This window comes from Manis javanica, chromosome 10, assembly GCF_040802235.1.
Source record: "Manis javanica isolate MJ-LG chromosome 10, MJ_LKY, whole genome shotgun sequence".
NCBI lineage: Eukaryota > Metazoa > Chordata > Mammalia > Pholidota > Manidae > Manis > Manis javanica.
In genome coordinates, this window is record NC_133165.1 from 104,776,532 (window position 1) to 104,801,076 (window position 24,545).

A 24,545-nucleotide genomic window follows, 5' to 3' on the forward strand; every position below is an offset into this window, starting at 1 on the left:
AAGAATGTAAAAGAAGCAGCACTTCACTTTTTCCTAATTCTTTTTTGGAACTGCTTCCCTCTTCCTGTAGCTACTAACACCTGTTTTGGCCCTCACAAAAGCATCTCCCTCCTCCCCCCGAATTTACTCGACTCCTTCCCCCACATTCACACCAAGCCCCATAATTTACCATTTCCTATTTGTGTGTCTTACAGGACTTCAGAGAATATGAATCAGAAAGATGTTCTCTAAATGACAGACATTAATAATAACCTTTGACGCTGTTGACTGGCTTCCTCTTTAAAAGCCTGCTTTTAGGCTGCAGTTCATGATTGGGTTCAACTGTAAAATGCTATTTTTAATAATGTCACTGTGTTTTATTTAACAGTATTATTCTCTTGGGTTGATAGAGTGAGACCTATCACATCTCCATAACTACTGATAAAACAACCATCCACCCATCCATCCATCCTCATCTATTTGGCCTATGCTGTTACACCCACACACTGACACACTCACACGCTTCTGTAGTCCCAGTGGGGCTATTCTTTCTCGTGGGTTTGACTTCCCAAGACATTCCAGATTAAGAGCACAAAGTCAGTAGTACTGTAGCACTGACTTTGCACTTCTATTGGTTACCTCCTAGACCACAAAGTCAGTAGTACTGTAGCACTGACTTTGCACTTCTATTGGTTACCTCCTAGACCAATGTTCATTCTTTCAGAAGTTCATTGATTCTGTCCCATCAACTTTAACAGCATCTTCAGAAATTTAACTTAAAACAAACTGTGATCTTGTGTATATGCAACTCCAAGCTAACTTTAACTTTATGGAATTTTCTTTCCCCTCAACAAGTATCCTTTCAATAACCCCACAACCCGGATGGAACCCTGTCTGATGAGCAGTACTCCAAGACTGCATCCTACCCCAGTCACCCCCCGATGGCCAGAGATGCCCACAGCCAACGCGTGCTACACAAGCCCATCTGTGCACTCCACGAGATACGGAAACGCCAGTGACATGTACACACCCCTGACGACACGCAGGAATTCCGATTACGAGCACATGCAACACTTTCCTGGCTTTGCTTACATCAATGGAGAGGCCTCCACAGGATGGGCTAAATGACTGTTATTGTAGGAATCCATATTTAATATTAATAATAATTATTAATAATAATAATAACCCCCAAACCACCCCCCAGAAGACTTTATCTCTATACATCATAGCTCATGGACTATTCCTAGGCGTCCGCTTTCCTAATGAATGTGAGGCTGGGATTCAGCGTCGGGAGAATAAACTTCTGTTCCAAAACAGGACTCACTAAGTCACTGAGATTGGGTTCCTGTAGCCAAGCCAGATTTTACTGTTTCTATAGAGCACTATTTCGGGCAGGCCAATCTGTGCCTTTTCCCTCTGTTCCATGACTTTGCTTTGTGTTGGCAAACACCCCGGTAAGCTACTTATTTTCCTGTTGACAAAAGCTCTTTAGTCTTGAAGGATGGATACTGGAGACGGAGTTGGGTTTGTGTTCTTGGATGGGCACATACTTTGCCAAGAGCACTCACCCTGCCATCAGTCTGCCACCTTGCTGTACAACAAACAGCCCTCAGGTATGTTTCAAGAGTCCCTTCTTCCTACTGGTGTAGTCCTCACTGCTCCCTGGAGCACCAGGGCTAAATGGAGGTGTCTGGAAACTCTAGATTCCCTGTTGCCCTCACATCTATCACAGTACTTGGATTGTCTTTGAATGTAAGCACTGCCTAGAGGGAAGGAAGAGGCCTGTTCTGTATGCCTTAAGTTGGTTGGGGTTTGTAGGGGACTGGTTCTTCTACAGACAAGTATTTGTCCTAAGTTTGCACAATAGCTAGAGTCAGCAAAAGGTAGGAAAGGGGTTTTTAAAGTTCTGTGAGGCTGTGGATTTATGGCACTGAATATCACACTCAGCTCAGTTGCATTAACTCTGAAACTGGATGGACCAAACATTTACTTACCAAGCACCAAGTGTGAAACGGCTTTCATGGTTCCTTCATAAGACTATAATACTTTCCGACACTTTGATAGAAAAAAAAATATTCAAAGCTGTGCCTTTGAGCCTATACTATACTGTGTATGTGTGGAAATAAAAATGTATTGTACTTCTGGAAAATTTTTTCGTAGGCATTTTTCTGTCAGGTTTGTAGCAATTTGTGAGGTTTGTTAGAGATTAACATAGGTTTTCTTTCTGTATTATAAAATGCACCAAGCAATTATGGTGGGCCTATTACCCTATGGGTAAGAAATAAGTGGAAGTGTGACATCGGATGTTTAGCAACTGTTCTGTAAATAAAATCTTCGATCACACAGTTCAGTGTGATAATCATGTCTACAGCTAAAATGGAAATAGTTTTATCTGTACAGTTGTGCAAGATATGGTTTCACACTCAAATAAATAAAAAGTATTGAAATGACCTGCTTTCTTCATTCTCATTTTGCATTTGCTGTGACCTCTGTGTGTATGTGTGTGATATAATTGACAGTCTGAACACTTAGGGTATAAACAGGCAAAACAAATGAAGTGGTCTTATATGGTTGTGCTTATCCAGTTCCCCCATTCTCTTGTCATAAAACAATCCTTAAAATTCAGATAGGTCACACATCCAGTCCCTGAATAATGATTTAGCATCTACGGCCTGGCTGAGGTTTGTAGGGGCCAGTTCAATATACAAGGATTTGTCTTAACTTTGCACTGTGGCTAGTGTCAGCAAAGGGCATGGGCCTTTCAGCTCTTATGGGCAATGTTATTCTTCAGTGCCAGCATCATTAAGAGGTCCCCTGGTACTTAGTTTCAGTGATCATTGGGTGTAAAGATATTTCAAGTGCAGTGCTTCAAATACTAATACACTTCTGGAAAAGTACAGTAACATTACTGAATACTTAGTATCAACAAATTCTTCTCCAGCACTACATTTTGAATTCTAGGACTGAGAAATGAGGATATAGAGGCAAAATGATTGCTTTGTCCAACACTAAAAGTGTAGGATCTATGACACAAATTCAAAGCCACAAATTTCCAGAAATGGCAGCAGTGACTATCTTAACTAAAAAGCATGAGAATTTGACAACTCAATTTGCATTTTGGAAGATTTATTTTTAAAGCCAAGCTCTTCCTTGCTATTGCATAACCTATTTAAACCTAAAAATGAGTTTCAGATTAAAATTACATATTTTACATATCACCCCTTAAAAATATTTAGCTATGATATCCTACAAAAAGAAAGCTGATGTTGGATTTCACTCTCTGGAGGTGAATTAGTTTGATCTCTCGGCCACAATCCATTTGTTGACATTATACAAGAAAAACAGGAGCGTGAAGGAATGAAATTTCACATTTAGCCGCTATATAAAATAAACCTGAGGATAACAAGCTGCTGCTCTTTTACAATTCATAGGTAGTGCTCCACAAACAAAATGGTATCGTAAGTCTGCTTGACTAAGCACAAAAGTTTGAGCAATCGTCAGGTTCTCTAGCCAGGTGCAGCAACTCTTAATAAAAAACACCCACATGCAGGTAACCACCACAGGCTCATTAAATGCAGATCTTTAGGCAGGAACAGTTACAACCAACAGGGGCCCGAATCCCAGAGGTTAGAGTGGTCACTCCGAGAACTTTGCAGGGGAGCGAATGTGTGCCTCCTGCTCACCGCATGGCCAGGAACCAGGAGCCGTCAGCACTGCAGGAAGAAGGCAGCTTTCAACGCCGGTAAGCGGTTGCAGGGCGCTCTCTCCACAGCACGGGGTGCTCTCTCCACAGCACGAGGCACCCATCTCTTGGGAGCTGAGTGTACTGCCTATGTTCCCAATTGTTCTAAAACTTCAACCTCAGAACCGAGTAGGATCTGATTAGGAAAAGACAACAGCTGCTGTGAGCTCCCGACTCAAATGCACCTTCCCTCCCTCTGATGGTTCCTAGCCAGTCACCAGAATGGGAATGGGCAAGGTTGGCAGTTGGGAGTGGGGCCAGTCACTTGTCAGAGGAAGAACAGAGGAGTCTTGGCAATAAAGGGACACCCCTCTTTAGGACGCTTTCTGAAAAGGACTCTGTCAGCTTGAAACTGGCTGAAGTCATGAACAGCAGCCAGGACGGCTCACCCACGTTGCAGGCCTGTGGCGTCCTAGGCATCCATCCTGCTGTGCCCCTTGTCGGGCCTCTGGTATACCCCAGGTCTGGAAAGAAAGGGAATCTGTGGCCCCTTGGAGACTGCAACCCAGTCACAGACCAATAAAAAATGTTAAGCCCAACTGAAATGGGGAGTGGGGCTAAAATTGTGCAAAGAGAACTGAAAGGGAGTCTTGGCTTCACCACCACATGGTCTTGGAGGGGGTCACCCCCCAACTCTGGACCTCAAGTGGGATGGTGTATGACTATGACATCCCAAATTGTAGTCTGTGTACTGATGGACCAGAGCTGGCAGTTCTGGGTTAGGAGGGTGGACAGCTTAGGGAAAACAAAGAACAGACTGGCAGCTGGGCAGTGATTCAGAGAAGCAGCCGCAGGAGAGCAGGCGATGGCTCCACCAGCTGGTGCTCAGGCTCAGAAACAGCCCGAGGCTCATGCCCATGAACTCAGTCCTTACACCTGCACCACCAGTGCCAAGTTTGTGCCAGCCCCTTCCTCAGGGCCACCCCACCTGCTCTGATACTTTGGGTAGTCGTCTGCTCTTTTCCACTCCCGCCACTTTTGTCCTTAATATTTGCTTTAAAGTGACATCAGTCAAAATGTCCAAAGTGAATCTGAGGAAAGAGTAAAAATGGGTTATTAGTCTCAACTTCTTGGACCTCTTAAATGTAGAATGGCACGATTTTTTGACAAGTTAAATCCTGGGAAGAGGATAGTATAAATACTCTATTACCGGGGAAAGGACGTGGGGAGGGGTTGCTGTAAGTATCGGAGGAATTAGCGTTCAGACTCAGTCGGGAGCCTGAAGTATGCGAATTACCATCAGTGGAAGCTTAAAAGACAAAGATGGATATACTTACTGGCTTCAAAGTAAGGTAGACCTGAGATGAAATCTTGGTTCCATCAAAGATGTTGTAAAGGGGACATTCTGACTCTACGAAGGATTGGACTTGGCTTCCCAGTTAGAATTACCCTGTCAACTTTTTAAAAAAACTGATGTATCGGTCCCACCCACAGTAAGTGACTGGCCTGGCATGTGCCCCTGGCATCGGTAGTTTTTAGTGATACTCCCAGTGATACTCACAGGGAGCCGAGGCTGGAGACACAGCCCCTCCTTCTGCCTTGAAGTTCTGAGACCCAGGGACTGCTGTTTCCTGAATATGCACCCCAAGTTTCCTTTTTACAGGGTTTCAGTCTGTCCAGAGTGGATTAGAGTGGCCCTTCCCAATAATTGATGCCATTTACAGTTTCCCCGCGGCCGACCATCCTCTCCCTGACTGCACTGCTGTGTTGCCCTTCAGCCTGGCCCACCTCCCTGCCACTTCGCTTCCTGCCCTCCTAACCTGGGCCTCCTCTGCTTCAGCTCCTTGGCAGCCTCCCAAGCTAAGCCAGCTTGGATACGGCCCCTGTGGCTTCCTCTTCTCCCAAGGAGGTCAGAACCTTTTGTGCTTCACCAGCCTCCTCTCTGAAGGTCTCCCACGTCCTCCTCCAGCACCGCACCCCCCCATGCCTTCTCACCCCCATATTTTGCTGCTGCTGGTGTAGGTGGAACGGAAGATGTGGGTCCCAAAAGTTGAGAAAAGAGCTGTTGCTAGGAAAGGAGTGTGGGTGAAGAGAGGTGGTGGGCGGGAGAAATAGGGCTCCCCAGTTTTATTCCTTCCTTTGTCATCATAAATGCCTCAAGAGCTAAAACCAGTTATTTAAGACCTATTATGAAAAATAGTGAGGTCTGACCGAGACAGCAGAGGTGAGAGCATCGGGAACAGCTGCGGTGCTGGAAGTTGGTTTTTATACGAGTCTCCTGCTAGGAGGGAAAAGCCACGGAGAGAAGCTTAGAAGAGAGCATTCTCCAGGAACTGCCAAGCTGTGCCCCCAGCGGGGGTGGTACCCGAAATGTCCCTGCTACACCTCTCAGATATGATTAACTGCAAGAACTGAAATGCAGTCACCGCAGAAGGATGATCTTTAAGTGAGGAGCCGGCAACATGCTTTCCTCCCTTTACACAGTGATAATGCGGCACCTTTCTGAAATGCATCTGCCTTAATTTACAGAGGCTCCCGCTCCTCAGGGTCCGCTCTATGCCAGGCACATCAGATGCATCATCTCTGCTTCACAACCTCCTTGCAATGGCAGCGGTATCGTCACTTCTGTTTACAGAAGAAACGGAGGTGCTGAGCAGTTCAGTGCCCTGCCCAGAGTCACCCAGGGAAGTGGCAGAGCTGGGATTTGAACACAGAAGAGCCCTGCTCCAGAGCCAGTGCTCTCTCTACCGTAGCACACTCCCTTCTTCCTCCTCCTGGCTTTCATTTCCACCCCACCCTGCCCCCATGCCTCTCACCCAAGCTGCTTGGCAATGTTTAAATTACCCCTGGCCGTGGTACCAGAACCTACCGGGGTTGATGAGCATTTCAGAATTTCTGGGGAATTTTTGTGTGCTTGAAATGAAGGCAGTGTCTAAGCTGGGCACCAGATCTTTTCCCCTCACCCGGGGTGGCATTCCACTCCCCATAAGTTAACAGTCAACTAGCTTTCCCTCTGTCATTTCCCAGGGTATGGACACACCAATACATTATCAGGGACCAAGATTTGGTCATTCTTTACAGAAACAGGAACAAAAGGAAATCAATAATAATATAAAAAAATATCAGGTCACAGGAGGATTTTTATTACCAGGTTGAAAAAAAAGCTCTGCAGGGGAGGTACAGCGAGCCAAGTATTCACAAGAATGAAGTCATTGGAGGGGGAAGTGGGGTGGGGGGGTGACTGGCTACCTCTTGCTGTTCAGGTCACTACCCTTTGACAGCAGTGGCCTCTGACCTCAACAACCCTACAATTCTGTTTTAACTGACCCTGAAACGCATGAAATTCAGATGGAGGCACTGCCCAAAAGTTGAGATAAAGCTGACTAATATGGGAAAAGCTCCCGGTATGTGCCCCCAGCTGAAAACGGCTGGCAGTTCTTTGGCGGTAGCTGCAATTTATTCTGTCCTCCGCCTTTCAGGGAAATGCTAATCCTCCATAGGCAGCACCAGGGGAAGACTAAAGTGTGTTGGTGATGAATGACAATAATCCTTTGTCCATTGCCACCTCCTCCTAGGGTTGAATTTAAGAGTTTAATCAAATGTTGGTAAGTAAATTAATACTTCACTGTAGAAAGAGTTAAAAAAAAAAAAGAAGGAAGTGGTGGGAAGGAGTGTTATGAGACTGTATTTCCTCTAATATGACTCTGAAAACCTTGATTGCAAAGACACTGATGTGGTGTGTGTATTGTTTTAGACTCCCTTTCACACATATGCATATATGACAGCCACTGTCCCAAAAAAACATCTTATGTTAAAGCATGTCAGTGTTGAAGATGCTAACTTTGAGTTTTAAAGCCCAAAGCAGGGTGTTGTCATTACTTTTCTGTTGTGAAAAACGCCACCGGCAACCTCAAAACGCTTGCATTTGTGCATCAAGATGAATAACATGACCTTTGTCCCTCAAATCTTCACAACATCATTGTGAGGGAGGTTGCATTTTTCATTCCAGTTCAGCTACCACTTGAGTGGCTACTCCATGCCCGGTGGGTCGCTGTGCTGGCCACTTCGACAGCCTCTTTTTTAACCCTTGTAACATCCTGCCAAGTAGGTAGTATTGTGTTCATCACAGCTGAGAACATCAATGCACAACAAAGGCAAGTGGCTTATCTCTGAACATCCCGAGAACATCCTGAGACAAAGTTAAAATTGAAATTGGAGCCTTTTGGTTGTCAAGTTTTCCTGTTAGATACAAAAACTGGTTCCCAGAAGGGTTTTACGGAATTTGACAAATGATCGTCTTCTGAATTTCACGCAGTGAGTCAGGACTAAAAACCAGGTTTTCCAATTCCCAGTCCAGCTTCTTTTACCACATTACAACATTGCCACCCAGAGCGCTGGGTTTTCCCAGGAGGTGTTTGGATGGGATTCCAAGCCAGTAAGATGCAAATAGGTCTGACCCACATTCCAGCTCTTGGATAAACAAAAACTCATAACGGGGCAAAGCCCGTTTTGTGTGCTTAATTTGAGAGTCCCAGTGTGGCTAGCCAATCAATATTAAACTATAGGTACATGTGCCAAGGACTAACAGCATGGGCTTAATTTTAGCAATTAAAATACTGAGAATATGACTGAGGAACCTAATAAAGGTGCTGAAAGGCTGGATCAGTAATGATACATTTTTAAGAGCTTTTTTTTAAAAAGTTTTGAAGTCATCTAGTCCAACTCTAGTTTTATAAGCAAAATCCTGAGAAATTAAAATTGTATGTTCACAGATCTGACACGAACCCTCTCCTGCCTCCCGGTTCTGTTTGTGTCATATGGCATTATAAGATACTGTTTTCAGGAATGCCACATGCTGTAAGCTGAAGTTGGATTGGCTGGTTATAGAGTCATCATCAATTACGAAATGTCTTCAGATTTAACTTTACCTTATCTCACTGACCAGCTGACCTCTAAGAAATCTCTGTTGTTGGCTTTCAAATTTCAACCAAGTCAGTATCATTTCTCAATAGTTGGCTGGTTCATTCTTGGGTTCCGAACTTTTCTCATGGTTTTACCCCTATCTGCTAGCCCTCTAAGTTCTCCCCACTATTCTTTTTTTACAGTTCACCTTCTCTAAGAGGCTTCTCTGAGCACTTTTCTTCCCATCAATGTTTGCCTTGCTTTGTTTTACACAGCACTTCCCTTCAGTTCTTTCCTTCCTATCAGTAGAAAAGTTTCGTTTATTGTCTGGATGTTTCTTATATTCCCCAAAGGACACGTTTGTTTCTGCTTGTTTTTATTTTTTATGGTGCCTAAGCCTATGTTGTGCCCAATAAGCACCAAATGTTTGTTAAAGGAGCAAACCATGTTAATTAACTTTGCTACCAAAGAGAGACTTCATTTTGGGGAGAAAATGAAATTAAAATAACCTTCATCTTGCTAGGTTATTCTGATTTCTCAAAGACTAGTCACATGTACATAAGTTTGGTAGTCCACCAAAAACTCATTCAATGGTTGATACCCTATCAAAATATTGGTCCAGTGGTTCTCAACACTGGCTTCTCATTTGAACCAACTGGGAAGCTTTTAAAACTACTGATACCCAGGACTCACCACAGATCAACTGGATCAGAATCCCTACAGGCATGCCCAAGCAGTGATTTTCCTATATCATACTGGTATTTAATTTGCACATATTGATTTGTACCTCACTCTTATTAATAGATTTTTCTAAAGAATGAACATGTTCAAATATGTTTTTGCTGTTGACCTTAGAATCACAAAATTTTAGAAGAGAGAGAGAACTCAGATATCTGGATTAATCCATTTATAGCTGAAGACACTGGTTTAAGAGAGATTGAAAGAGTAGCCTCATATAGTACCTGGTGACTGTTGTGTGATAGGTCATATCTTGAATTAGTGGGATTCTCTGAACTCAAATTCTGGAGCTGTAGTGACTAGACCAAGCTGTTTAGTTTTTAAATGTCTGTTTTCTTCTAAAGAAAATGTGTAAAAAATTATTACATGTGGAAAACTTGGATTTTAAAGGCTGTTAGCATGAGCTACTCTACTCCTTAAAAACCTTCAATTTAGCACATTGTGACTAGTCCATTGTAATGGCAGAGGAAATGCCACTGTCAGGATATATCAAAGTCCAAAATGAATGACGAGTATCTATTTGCAGGCTTTTTCACCGGCCCTGACCTGTAAGTCCATAATATTTTATGCTATCAGAGCCCAGAACACTTCGAGCCCTTAACTACGCTACTTCTAAGCAGATTTATTGCTTCTGAGCCAGCTATTCAACACCCTGAACTTCCCTTTTCTCTATGAAAAGGAAGATAGTGCCTGTCTACTGACCTTGCATTTTTCAGCTATTATAAGAATCAGATGATCTATGTGGAGATATTTTGAGAATAAAGTACTATCCATGTATATAATTAATTATTACTATCTTTCAGAGCAATGACTTACAAACACATACTGTTGCTTTGATTATCCAGGCCCTAAATCCTAATTTCTTGGTATTATGCCACACAAGAATCGACAGGAACTGGAGTTAGTTTTGGACTAAGGACTCTAGTCACTGAAAGTATCACATAACTAAATACTCAGGGAGGTAACGTGACGTAGTGGCCCAGGATTTAGCTGGTCCAGGCTCTAGTCCCAGAGTCTGCTTTCAATTATTGACTTTGGACAAGTCACTTAATTTTTCTGGGACCAGTGTCTCGTCAGTGGTCAAAGGATGACTTGAATTTTAGAGTCAAAGATCCTTTTGATTTATAAAATCAGAATATTAGTGCTTAAGTAAAATTGCTGAAGTGCAATTTCCCAAGCCATTAATTCATGTGGTTGCACGTTTTCAAATCTCTTTTTAGAAGTACAGGGTTGGAGCCTAAAAACATAAGCCTATTTTTGGTAAATAGACATTTCAAACACATGTGTAAGACCCTCTTTAAAAGAAACATCTCTACTCAGATACTTTGTTAATAACCTGGAGCCCTTGCTCCAAAAATAAATTACCCCAATATCAGGTAATACGGTACTGTACACAGAGTAAGGACCCAAATACTATTACACTACAGCTCTCAGTTTAAGTCTTAGTTCGTGTTGCTTAACTCATCTGAGCCTGTTTTCTTACCTATAAATGGGAACAATACCTTCCTTAATGATCCATTGAGATAGTATATATTAAAATGTTTTACAAACTATTAAAAACGATTGCAAGATATTAATATTACCTAAGAATTGTAGCATACTATATACCATGACCTTTCTATGAAGTGCTTTTTCAAGAGATAGATTGAGATCTTTCTGACTTGGTTTGTTACGGACACAGCATCTATTCCAAAGCTTGGCTCAACAAATATGCTCAATAAATGCCTGATGCATGAAAAGTATAATCCACAGGAAGACCAAAACCTCCATGAGCTCAGATTCCATATTTGTTTTTATCTCCAGATTCCCAGAGCCTGGCACACTATCTGACACATAGAAGAAAATTAGTAATTATTAGGTGAATAAATTTTTGTCCTCTCCAGTTCCTCTTCAGCACAGCTCAAGAGATAGAGGCAGGCAGGGGAGGCAACAAAGATTATTTCTGGTAAAGGTTGTTTGCAATGGAAAGTTGGAAATTACCTGGAGAATTCATCCACTGTCTAACAAATGGCTCTAGCAAAAAGAGCATAGGCTCTGAGTTCAAACTCAGCTTTCAAATTCTGCAACCTTGGTATTTGTTAACCTCTCTAGGCCTCAGTTTCCTCCTCTTAAAATAAGAACAGTACCTTCCTGGGTTAAACACTAGAATGGAAACTCCATAAGGGCAGGGTCTTTATTTGGGGCCCACTGTTTCTACCCTGAACAGTACTTTACTGAACAGTGCCTGGCATAGCGTAGGTTCTCAAATATTTGTTGGCTGATTTGTGAGAAGTTGGCTGAGATAATGCAGGTAAAGTATGTAACAGATTGCATGCATGTAGTAAACACTTAGCAAATGCAAGCCTTTGTCGTCATCACCATCACAAGTATTGCTGGTATATCAGTTATCATTACAGCTGGCAATTGTAAAGCAGTCCCTTTCGCGAAAAACCCGAGTTTGAAACAAATATCGAATTCCCCGTTTACTGGCCACGTGACTTAGGACAAATTACTTAACCTATTGGGGTTCCCTTGGTTCCACTAAACTCTGTCATGACAAAACTAGAGGCCATACGACAACTACCTACACGGAGCCTGGAACCCCGGCAGCATGTGATACCGACAGCGATTATCATTAAGGCAAAAAACCCTCTGAATCCCCTTTTATTCAGGCAACTGCCTGCAATTTCCCACGTTACTGCAGCTGAATGTATACCATGACCGCAAACAAGGGAGGGAGGAAAGAAACCCAGAGACCGAAACCGCTAAACAAGAAAAGGGAATTAAACCGGTACTTGACAGTGTCCACCATGGGGTACCAGTTCCCCTGATTGACAGTTGGACGGTCAACTAGTCCAACCACTCAAGGCTGGAGCTGAGTAAGTCGCTCCGTAAGGAACAAATCTGAGGCACGCTTAGACCGTCCACCTAACGGTCTCCTGGCCGCTGGCCTCAGGCGGCCGCCAGGGTCCCGTTTCCGGCGTTCACAGGACCACAGTTCCCAGCATGCCTTTGGCAGGAAGTCTTCCCAGTGGATGACTACTAGTTCCAGCATGCTATTCGGCACTCCAGTAAATCAAATGGAAGCGTGGAATGACCCCGTTGTACGCAGGGAATTGTAGTCAGCTCAGCCGCTGGCTCTAAGAGGGGCGGGGAAGAGCCGGGTGGCTCTCGTCAGCTGAGGAGAATGATTCATAGAGGCGGATCAGGAGAGAACATCTCTGTCTGTGAAAGCCCACTTAAAAGACTGTACTTTCCTCCGAGGGAGGGAGAGGCAAGGAGCAAGCAGGACCTCAAGGCTGACCCCGCTTCAGGCCGCTCGCCAGGCCTCAAGTATTGGGCCTTGTGGGGGCGGCAGCGAGGCGCTGGTTGCTGGGGGACCGGTGACGTACGGGGTGAAAGTTGAGAGGCGGTGACGTCGGGCCTGCCCGGGCGGAGGCTGGCGGGTTGGAGGCAGGAGGGAGGGAAGGAGGGAAGGAAGGAAGCTGGGAAGGAGCGAGCAAGCGGGGGCGCGAGGCGTTTACCTGGAGGCAGCCGCTGTGCGCGCGGAGCGGCCCCGGCTCCCCCGCACCTGCGGCCATGGATGAGGAGCGCGCCCTCTATATCGTCCGGGCCGGCGAGGCGGGGGCTATCGAGCGGGTCCTGAGGGATTACAGCGATAAGGTAAAGAGCTCTGGCCCCGAGCGTGTGGTATGGCACCCCCGGGCCGCCCTCCGGCTTGTACATCGCATCCCTCCCAACCCCCCTCATTCGGGGGATGCGCATTACTCTCCCTGCGAAGACGTTTCCGGCTTGGGCATGCGTGTTTGTGCCCCCAGCCTTTCCCGTCTGTGCATCTGCATCCCCCTGCCCCCACTCGAGCGCCCACTCCTCTGATTTCGGTCCAGCAGCCTGTCCTAAAGTCCTCCTCCCAAGCTTGTAAGTCACACCTCCAGAATCTGTAGATGTGCGTCTGTGCCCCTGTGCCCCACTCTGGGATGCATAAATGCATGCGAGGCTTCCTCACCTGTACAGCCCAAGACTACGTGTTTCTGTCCATGAACATAGCCCTTGACATGCATAAAACATAGGAGCCACGATGGCAGTTCTTTATATACCTATAGCACTGAACAAGGTTTCAAGGCATGATGTCTCATATATGGCCTAACTTGATTCCCAAAGTGTTTACGGGGTAGTTAGATGGTATCATCCTCCCCATTTTATAGATGAGAAAATCGAGGTGTTAAGAACTGAAATCAAGCCAAGGTCATGGACATATTATGTTGTAAGTGAAGGAAGACTCTAAATACCTATTGTATCGCTTTATCTCATTTAATCTGGATAGCAATCTTGTGAGGTTTTATCTGCATTTTGCAATTGAGATTCTAGGTCGGTTAAGTAATTTACCCAAGGTCAGATTTGTGAGCTGGGATTCCAACGTAGGTCTTCAAACCATTCATTGTTCTTTTCACAACCCTGCGGTAAAAGGGTATCTTGTTATAAATCACAGGCACTTCTCTGGATGTCTCTCCAAGAAGGTGTTAGCTCTGTGTAACTTTTCCTTCCAGGAATTTTACATGCTCACTTCAGAAGGCAGGGTACTGCACCTTTTTTCTTCCAATTAGAAGACTGCTTTTATAGGAATGAATGACCACTCTCTTCTGTGAAAACACACCCAACCCAAGTCACAACCTTGATATCTTTCTTCCTTTCCTTTGCTCCCATTCATAATTTACCCTTCCGTGTTTGCTATGTGCCCACCACTACACTTTCATAGACTGATATTGAGCTGCCAGTATGCCATTTCTGCCCTAGGTCAAAAAGATCCAAAACTAAGATGCCATCATTCCCATTTAATCTTCCCAATAATCCTGTGAGGGAAGTGGTGGTATTCCCCATTTCACAAACGATAAGATTTAGGATAATGTTGCCCCAAGTTCACACAGTCATTGAGAGTTGGGCTGAGATTTGGATCTAGGTTGTCTGCTCTTTTTAAAGTACTTTGCTGCTTTCTTTGGGAGGATGTATAGATTGAGTTCTATTCATATCTTCACTCCTTCACTTCTTGCTATGCTTTACTGTTGTGTTTCTGCCTAATTTAGAAGAAATGCATTTAATGCATAGGTGTACATATTGTGGGGATTACAGTCATTTAACATGATTTATAACTGCTTTCCAAAGAAAGATTTGAGGCATCTACAAACATTTTCAAAAGGAAAAAATACAACAGCAAACTTGGCCATTATGTTAAATCAGCTTGATTAGGCTTTAGCCTAATCTGACTAAATGTCAGATATCCAGCAATAAATAGGAACTTTCTTCTCTAGGAAAGGGAGGAGGAAAAACCTTCAGCTGGACCTCATTACCTCTTTCAATATTTCTCCTTCCCTTCATGGCTAAACTAATTAGAACTCAAGATTTGCTTCCTCCCATCTATCTCTTCCTCTCCTTGATCTCCCTTTAGGTTGATTTCCACTTACCACTCCTGGCCAAGTGCTGTCAGAGCTTAAGTTCTGGACATCTCCAACTCTCCTTTCACGTTGGAAATGTTTTTGAAGTTGTAATAACCGATGTGTATTATTTAAATTGGTATTCTTGAAGTATTTTTTGGCCAAGCCTAAGAATGCTCTGACTTGATGCAAACTGCATCATCCAGCTCCTTCAGAAAAGAGCCCCCAGGTTTAATGCTGATTATAGTATGGCCAGAGTGTAAATAACGTAACTGAGTTTCATATTGGCAGTGGGGCTTTGCCCCTTGAGGTGAGAGACTTTGTAGGCAGATAGGGAAAGTGTGACAGCGGAGGTCCAGCAGTAAGAATGGGAAGGTGGAATTAAATTGCCCGGCTCTATTGGATATGGAGGCTGAAACGCTGAAAAAGCAACTGAACACCGTGTGTTTCGTTTTCTTTATCTGGAAAAATAGATTTGAGAAAATAAGTTTAGAATAAAAGGTTTATGGGGCATTGAGAAATCTAACCAAGAAGGGAAATAAATGATGTAGAGAGAATGATTGGTTCATTGTTTGTGGCAAGAGATTCTTTATGCTGTCTAATATAGCCAGACTTCGAAAGGAGACAGTCAAGTAGAGTGGAAAGAAGGTAGAATTTGGAGTCAGATGAACCTTGGCTCTTATCTGCCATTTATTAGTTTCACAACTATTGATAGGTTATTTTAAGCCTAAGTCTCAGTTTTCTTATCTGTAAAATAGGGATAATACCACCTAAGTTATTATTAGGCTTGTATTAACTGAAGTGTAAACACTCAGTATACAGTGAAGTATACATGAGTAAACAATATGCAGACCTGAGCACAGTGCACCTAGAAGGCGTTCGCTCAGTGAGTTAGAGTTCTGATGATCCACGTACTCAAGAGGTGCTGTGGCCAGATCACAGGCTCCAGAGCCAGACTGCCTGGGCCCTGATCCTCACTTACCAGCCATGTGGCCTAGGACAGGTCACTTAATTTTGCTGTGCTCAGCTTACGCATCTGTCCGAAGGGATAACAACAGTAGGTTCATCATAGGTTTGTTATCAGGATTAAATGAGTTACATGTGTAAAACAGCGCCTGGCCCTGAGGAAGAATCCATAACTATTAGTTTTGAACAGAAAAAAGGCAGGAATTAAACGTGTAGCACTGAGTTGACGTGGCCCAGTAAACTTGGGAAGATATGCCCTTCTTTGTTTTTCCTTAGCCCTTGCACTTTCTGATGGGTAGCAAAATGCCTTGTACCAAGTTTAGAGCAACAGTTAGCTGTTTGGCTGCAGGTAGCATCTAATTTTTACTGTGTTACAGAAACACTGATGCCCAAACCTTCTTGCTTCATTCATTGACCTTTGTTGTCTTGGAGAGGGAAGATCTATCTATCCCAGAAAAAAGGAAACTTGTCTGTTTCTCAAGGGCATGATACAAATTCACTCAGCATAGGAAAATACTTTTTTTTAAAAAAAGGAAAAGAAGAATGGTGGTGGTTATTCACTCCTCTCAATACGGCTGTTAACATTTATTGGGTGCCTACTGTGTACTGTGTGTTATCCTAAGCACTTTCACATTTGTCACATATAATCCCTTAATATAAACTTGTAAGTTTATATTAAAACCTATGAAGGAAATGGAAGTTTCTTTCTTTTTGGGGGTGGTAGGAAATTGAGGTTCAGTGAAGTGACTACCTGCAGGCTCAAGGGGATATAGCTAGTCTTCACATTCCATATCCAGAGCTCTTTTTGCAAGGCCGTAACGTCTGCCTCTCATGTGTTTCCTCTGTCTGTTCTGGTTTTCTGCACATAGAAGAGAAAAGTTTTTCAGGACAAGTACACTACTGTGGCTACTGTCGGACCCTAATCACCTCCATTCCAGTAATGGAATGAGCTATTAATTACGGGAAGTATGTACTGTTGTAGTGTAAGCTGTCTGAGCTCCTTCTTCTCCTTCAGAGTCTGCTCTGAGAACAGATTTAGTAGAAAAATTTGTTGTCATCACTATGAGTATCAATAAGTTAACAGTGATCAAGGGCCCCGAGTTGCACAGTGGTATCTTAGTTCCTGAATCACAGGATATTTAGACTTAGAGGAACCCCAAATATAACTGGGTTCAACTCTCTCAGTTAAGTGAAGAAACCGAGGTCTAGAGTCATCAACTATGATTATAACCAGAGAGATGGCTTGGTGACCATAGAGGCCACCTGGGCATATGATTACCCCATAGAAAACTCCAGCAGGATTCCATTTTGGAAGTATGGCAAATTTATGGCCAGATGAGAGGTTAAAAGTTATTTAAGATACAGGCAGGTAGGTCTCCAAGGGTAGTCCTCATAGGAGAGGAAAACCACACTGATAGTAAATGAACCACACTTCATTTATGTGCTAGAAGAACCTGATTGATAAGAACCTAATCATCACAGTTACATAAATACAGTGCCACATTCAAATAGAGTATATATGTCCTGGACCATGTAAGAGGACTTCATGCTTCAATTTTGAGTTGAGTTCTTACTCTCAGTTCATTCCACAGATTTTTGCAGAGGAGCTTGTTTAGTGGGATGTTCCTGTTACACCTTGTTCTTATTTCTAGCTTGGATTATATAATCTCAGCTACTGGCATTTCTCGAAGTAATCTCTATTTGTGTTGTCTAAAACAGAACACACACACACACACCCACACACACACACACACATGCACGCTCACCCCACCCCATTAGGTTAGTTACCTTGTATTGGTACTGTCTGAGTGTATCTTTGGAAACCCATGAAGTAACTCCTAGTTCTCCAATAGTTCAGTATTTGGCCAGATCCATATCCTAGGCCATGCAATAACAATAGTAGCCACTTATTGAACACCTGCTATGTGTAAGGTGCTGTATATAAAAATAAGGAAACTCTGACAAGTAGTAATCATGAGTAACTTGACTAGGGTCACACTTTCAGTAAGCAGACTTCAGACAGCGCCGTGTGACTCCTGAGGCTGAGCTCTCAGGGCCTGTTCTTGGGGAGTCCTCACGAGTCTGCTGTGTCACGTAGCTGTTCTAGCTTACTTGGTATCTAAATTGAACGGTGGTTTTACTCTTTATTTTACATTTGACTTTTTGCTCCTATTTGTCAGGAAATCATCTATAAATAAGGTGAGGTAGTTGCCTGTTGGTTAGAGTTCTAGAAAGGCATTTATAAGCCAGAAGTGTTAGTTCCCCTTCTGCTCCCTTTCAGCCTTAGCAAGGGGAAAGAATAAGGGTTAGAGGCACTAAATAGGTCAGGTCCGATCTAATTTAGATTAAAAAAAGTCCACCTTAACATCTTTGGATCCAAGCAATCTTGGAGGGCTAAACTTCTGAATAGATTGGCACATTCAAAATTAAATTTGTGGTACCTCACGTACTAGTGTATTTTCTAATTCAATTAAGCCCTCCTGATAGGGCTTTTGAAAGTTTTTTTTCTTTATTTTTTTTTTTAACTGTGGTTTAATATTAGACAGGATCAACCTTGCATTTAAGAACAACAGAAAAATTAGTCCTTGGTACTAAATTATCACCTTGAAGATTAATTCTATGTAGTAACTATTTAAAAGATACTTTTGTAACTTAATGAGGGTCTTCCCAAAAGATTTCTTTTACTTTTCCCTTATAAATGCCAAAAAAAGTTCTAGAGAACCATTATATTGGCAAGTACATTTATTCCTGATAATTTATGGAACTACTATTTCACATATAGTGGCAAAAAATAAGTTTTCTTGATTTCTTAGTACAATTATTTATTTTTATTCATATTGGACCTTTACTAAGCTTCAGTTTACAACCTTAGCCTGATATCTGCTGCTGCTTTATCTTTTTTTTTTTAATTTTTTATTTATTAAGGTATCATGGATATACACTCCTCTGTCCTGAGGTCTGCTCTTTTCTCCAAGTGAATGCAGTCTGGCGCACCCTTCTCTCCTGTTGCTCCTTTAGGATTAGTTGTATGAACTGTATTTTCATATTACATGTGGTTTTGGAGGAGTTGTCTGTCTCACTTCTCACGCCGCCGTCTTTACTCTCTCCTCACTTTTTATCTTTTATCTAATATTAGTTTTTACTAAACCTCAGGTCTATAAATTCCAAAGATATAGCCTTCAGATTGACAGCTTGCTCCTTCTTCCTTTTTTTCTTTCCTTGTTCATTCATTCATTCATCTTTCATTTTTAAAATTCCCATTTTAATATAAAAAATAATTGTACCAGCAATGAGTTTTACCAAAGAAATCAACAGAAATTCTACCACTTCTGAACAGTTGCTTTTATTTTTTCATTTTAACACTCAAGCCTTTGTTTGAATGCATCCATATATTTGTGTAGATCCTGTCATTGTAGACATAATTTGATGGTCTACTGTATTTCCACTTGATGCCATCATAAGTGATTTTCTGTGTTGTTACAGAGCTCTTAGCTATCTTCTACATTGCCACATACCGCTCTGTCAGGTATGTGACAGCAGCTTATTTCACAGTTGTCGAATATTCAGGTTGTCTGTTTCTTCCATGATATTAGATAGCACTGGAGTGAATATGCTTACATACATAATTTTTCTTTCCTTCTGGATGATTTCATAGGATAAATTTCTAGGAGTAGAAGTCCTGGGTCAAAGGTTATAAATATTTTTATGGTTTCTAATACGTGTTAACAAATCACTTCCCCCTTTAAAGTTTGTGTCAACTTACATTGCTGCTACAGTACTGCACCTGGATTGTTGATGCCCATTTCTCAGAGTCTGTATGTCCTCAGTCTTGCTCTCCTTTGATCTGGCCTGTAAGTCAGTGCCCAAAATATTCTTCCAGAATGCTCTGTTGTTCACACCTCCCTCAGAGTAGTCCTCTGGTTGCCTGTCACCTATTTGCCACCTCAGGTAGAAATTTTAAAATCCAAACCCTTACCACCCGCTGCCATCCATTTTAATTGTTTTGTAACCACATGTGAGGCAGTCTCTCTCAGGGTTTCCTCAGCTGACCCTTTTCACTGACCTCTAAGTCTTTCCTCTGACCATTTCTTACATTCAGATGTGCTTCTCTGTCAGCATTTCTCCATCTCATTTAATTTCAAAATTGCTTCTTCTACAAAGCTGACAGTGCAGAACCACCTGTAATGATGTTATCTTTAGTACGGACTTAGTGTACATAACTCCTGGTGGGTTGCCAGTCCATGTTTGTCAGTGTGGCCAATGAGAGAAATTCAAAGGAAAGGCTGAGATGTACAGCGGAGATTTTTTTTTAAAGGAAAGCTTAAGATTCATAAGAGTGCTCCGTTCTCCTGAATAAAACTTGAGAGGAAAATGAGGAATTCTGTGCTCTGTTTTTTGGGTGTCATCACTCTTCCTGTGACAGTGGGCACGTCAACTTACTTCATCCTTTATTTCTGCTACAGAGTGGAAAATATGTTGTTGCCAACCATTTCAGAAGAATCACGACACACTCTTTCCTCAATATCATTGGCATCATTATCATTATGACACTAATATTTACTGAGTCTTTTAAATGTGCCAGGCACTGAGATGGTGTGTTATATGCCTTAGCTCTTTTAACCCTTATAGTGGCTCTTTGAATTAGTACCCCCTCTTTTCACATGAGAAATTGAGTTACAGTTTCTACTTCCTCAACTAGTAAGCAGTGGAGCCATGATTTAAACCCTCATACTTACAGAATTACTTTGCTGAAATACCAAGCTCTCAAATCTCTAACCTATTTGTAATTATTTGATAATTTCTTATTGCATGTGAGAAAGAAAGTAAAACTCCTCAGCAACATTGGAAGACCCTTCCAAATCTCTGTCCAATGTGCTTTTCCATTCTCATGGTTCTCCACTCCCCATCCCTGAACGTGTGTCCTCTTTCATTCTGACAGAGCCACTTATTTCACGAATATATAGTATCATCCATTTCACAAATCTGAGCCTTTGTTTCTGTCCTGAGAATGTTTTCCATTTGCCTCCTTGCAAACTCCTATTCATCCCACAAGGTCCTGCTCGGATGTTTCGTACTCCATGCAAAGCATTCCTTATTTCTCCAGGCAGTTAGTGGCTTGGTAGTCTTGCTCCTTTGTATATATTTCTGCTGTAGTCTTTTCACACTGCTTTATAATTGTTTGCTTACATGCCTATTACTCTTTAAGAAGAATACTAAGATACAATATGGGAAGGCAACATTTTTACAGAGGCATTATGTTTTTAGACATAGCCAAAATTTAAAATCTGTGTATTTAAAATGACATTGTTTCCCTTTTTTTCCCCCTCAGCATAGGGCTACTTTCAAATTTGAATCAACAGATGAAGATAAGAGAAAGGTAAGCCTGGTGTCACTGTGTGTGTTTGTGTGTTTCATCCATGGACTTTCTAAACAGCAGACTTGTTTTCATCTGATGGTAGTTTAGTTTTTGGTTTCTATTCAGTTTGTTTTTTAGGAACTCTAAGAAGAAAGACAACTGCCAGGTTTAGTTTGGATTACACACAGCTCCTTCTTGCTCCATCCCCCAGGCCCATTAACACTTCATAAATCAGAGGAATAGGAAGGGTTACAGTGGACACTATCCTCATATCTTATCATCTCCAGAGAGTCACTTCAGTTGGTGGCGGGACTGCAGCTGCCTGAAATTCATTGCTAACATCGTAAAGCTTGGCTTTGGGTTAAGCTTCAGGGAAGCAGCTGCTCATGCTGCTGCCCCTCAACCACATATAGTTCCCTGTACCGGCCGTTACCTATGTTATCAGAATTGTCTTCATAACTGATTTTACAGGTAAAGAGGTAAATGAAGTCAAGAGTCTCATTAGTAGAGGAGCTATTATAAGAAAGGGTGCATCAGAGATATGACCATGTTTACCTTTTGGGGTTGCCCACTGTTGCTTTACTTTGTTGATTAGAGCATGATGCCAAAGGAGAAACTCACTAATTCTACCTGAGTATTTTTCTGGTAGTGGTTTGGTAATACCTTGAAACCATCCTGTATTCACCTCCATCCCCACATCTAATGTCTACATACTGCCCATTTTACCTCTTAAGGTTTCTTCAGTCCATTCTCTCCTTAACCCCTGCCCTAATTCAAGCCTTCATCTGGGTCACTACACCAGTTTCCTAACTGTTCTTTCTTTTTCCACTTGTGTGCCCTTTCAGTCCATTGTCCCGAAACAACAATCTGATCATGTCCCTCTCAGCCCTAGAACTCTTGAGTGACTTTCTTTGCCTGTACAGTAAAGTTTAAGTTTCTTAGCATATCATTGTAGGTGGGCAGTGATCTGATCTCTGCCTACTTTTGCAGGCTATTGCTTACTCTCTTTCTTACATTTTACACTCTAGCAGTGTGAATGTTTCCAGTTACATACACACACACATCCCTCTGTTTCTTTCTACCTTTGTATATGTTGTTTTCTACCTAGAATGCCCTCTCTTGTTTCCCTCTTCTCCTTTCCACCTGGGTAATTCCTGCTCAGTTCCAGGAGCATTCCTTCAGGAAGCATCCCCTGGCATGACTGCTAGGGTGAAGTAACCCTCTTCATTATTCCCATAAAATTCTATGTAAATCTCGAACACTATGCTTATACGTTATCTCTTTATTATATGTCTATGTCTCTCACTTACAGACCCTGCAATCTCCCTGATGACAGTGTTTTTCATCTTTATCCTCGACATCTAGAGTGCCCAGCACATAATGGGCACTCAAAAAGTATTTATTGAATAAATGACCTGAAGTATAAACTTTGGAGGTTAAAGATTTAACTGATTTTCTTTTGGATATGAACAGTGCAAATAATAGAATACCTTTTAGAACACGGGTTCTCACCCAAGACGGTGTTGTTTGGGGAGCTTTTTCAAAATAGGCCTCCTCAGGCCCAACCCCTCACCTCTAAGTCAGAATTTGGCAGGGTGGGATCCAGGCATATGTATTTTTGTAAATGGTCTTTAGGAACTCACATGTTTATTTGGTGGGAATGCAAAATGGCACAATCCCTGTAAAACAGAAACTGGCAGTATCTACTGAAATTACAGATGCATTTTGTATTTTGACCAAGAAATGTCACTTTTAGAAACCTACTCTGTGGATTGATTAAACCCAAGTAAACAAAATTATTCATTGAAGCATTGTACAAAGTAGCAAAAGATTGGAAACAACCACGTGTCCAGCAGTTAGGGAGTATTTGAAGAAATTAAGGTACATCTACATAATGGGATACTAAGAGTAGTAAAAAGAGAGGGAATGGGGAAGGAGAGAGACAGACCATTATGTACTAACAGGAGAGAGAGTTAAGTGAAAAGAAAGCAAGGCATTAAAAAGAATATATATTCTTAGATACTCATGATAGGTGAGGAAGGCAACTGCCATTTTTTGTTGAGAGAATGCATACTACATACTACATCCATAGAGTCATGGTGCCTCGGGAATGTAACACTGGAATCTTTTGTAGTGCTTTTACTGGTCAAAATAAGTACATTAACACAGATTCTCCAACTCCATCTAAGTTTCAGTTGCAGAGAAAGTTTTTTCCACAGTTATTAATAAAGCATGTGTATTTCCTGTAGGACAGTAGCAACCTAACATTTTGACAGTATTGTCTTTCAGATCTTTGGAGACAGTTATTGCTGTACTAGTGTTATTTTCAATGATAGTGTGTAGATTTCTGTTTGCTGGAAGGTCTGAATAAAAACAAATGTCAATAGGGACCTAGCTAGGTAATCTTCATTAATGGAAAAACATTGACAAACAAAACCATTTAATCTCCAGGGGTTAAAACCTTAGTGACTCTTTCATACCTAAAGCCCTAATAAGACCTTAAAGTTAAAACCATTGAAACTGCTCTGAAGGATCTACATCCTGAGAGCTTTTTAAGTTCTCAGTGTAGAGAGACAGAATAGTAAGCATGTCTCAATATTAAACCCAGTCGTAAAATAAGAGGAACTCAGATTACCATTCAATTTGTTTTGCTGCCCAACTTCTCTTTTTCTCCTTCCTAAGCATATCTGTGGAGTCTTCTGTCAGCGGCTTCTGGCAATAGTAGCACCCCTTTCGATACACTACAGGTGCTCTCTCTGAAAAACATATCTTTCTTACTTAAAACCTACATACAGCTTTGAAGTAAATGTAAGGAAGTAAAGCCTTTCAAAATGTAAAACTTGATTATACTGAGCTTTCTAGGATATGATTGTAAATTAATGATCGTTAGACCTAGTTCCTAACACTTAGTGTTTTGCATTTTTAAGGTTTTCTTTGCAACAGTGATGCAGTAATACTTTAAGTACGGCCAGAATATTACCATCCCTGTTTTATAGATAATAAAACTGAGGCTCACATTAGTGGCAGCTTGCTAACACTCACATCACTAGTAAGTGATGGAGCCTCAAATAGAGAACAAATTTTCCAACTATTATGTACAGCTTTTCCACTGCTCTGCTTCATAGCTCCCACTCATTACCACTCGAGGTATATTTCAGAAGATTCGGAATTATGACTCAGGACCTTGTTTTATGTCTTGTTTCATACCTTGAGACACCATTTAGGTTATAAGACTTGAATTGGAAGATAGTAAAGGAAATTACCAACTGGGAGTGCTTAAATTTTTCCAGAGGTGAAGCCAAATACACGTACTGTATTTGTCCATACAAAGCAAATAGTTCCAGGTGCATATGGATCACTGTGTATTTGGACATAGGCACCTGTGCTTATTGAAGCATATGCTTTACATCCTCTACCTAAATTGGTAGGCTGTGATTATATACCAGCAAATAAACAAATATATCATGCAAATGTGTAGGATGGGGGGGGAGGTATGATGAATAATCTGAAAATT

General features: G+C 41.9%; 2 protein-coding genes and 1 long non-coding RNA gene across 12 annotated transcripts in view; 2 read left to right on the forward strand and 1 right to left on the reverse strand.

Annotated features, from left to right (window-relative positions):
• RFX4 (regulatory factor X4) overlaps positions 1–1,293 on the forward strand; it is a 141,021-nt gene extending 139,728 nt beyond the window's left edge. For all 4 annotated transcript variants that reach the window (XM_073213785.1, XM_037007098.2, XM_073213786.1 and 1 more), the window contains one exon: positions 835–1,293. In XM_073213785.1, coding sequence (XP_073069886.1) covers positions 835–1,107 — 273 coding nt within the window. In that variant the 3' untranslated portion in view covers positions 1,108–1,293. The remainder of the gene's footprint in view (positions 1–834) is intronic.
• Positions 1,294–3,094: 1,801 nt separating this feature from the next.
• On the reverse strand, positions 3,095–12,937 carry LOC108405608 (uncharacterized). The gene is made up of 4 exons (XR_001855232.3): positions 12,805–12,937; positions 4,650–4,752; positions 4,111–4,185; positions 3,095–3,857 (listed from the first exon to the last, which is right to left on the reverse strand). It is a non-coding gene; the product is annotated as an uncharacterized lncRNA (long non-coding RNA).
• Positions 12,470–24,545, forward strand: part of RIC8B (RIC8 guanine nucleotide exchange factor B) — a 95,799-nt gene continuing 83,723 nt past the window's right edge. For 5 of the 7 annotated variants that reach the window (XR_012121563.1, XR_005058205.2, XR_005058206.2 and 2 more), the window contains exons 1-2: positions 12,470–12,943; positions 21,005–21,052. Coding sequence is in view for 4 of the 7 variants with exons in the window: in XM_073213789.1 (XP_073069890.1) it covers positions 12,860–12,943; positions 21,005–21,052 (132 nt within the window). In the remaining 3 variants the exon portion in view is untranslated. The remainder of the gene's footprint in view (positions 12,944–21,004; positions 21,053–24,545) is intronic. The other 2 variants (XM_037007085.2, XM_037007088.2) reach the window with 1 other exon arrangement.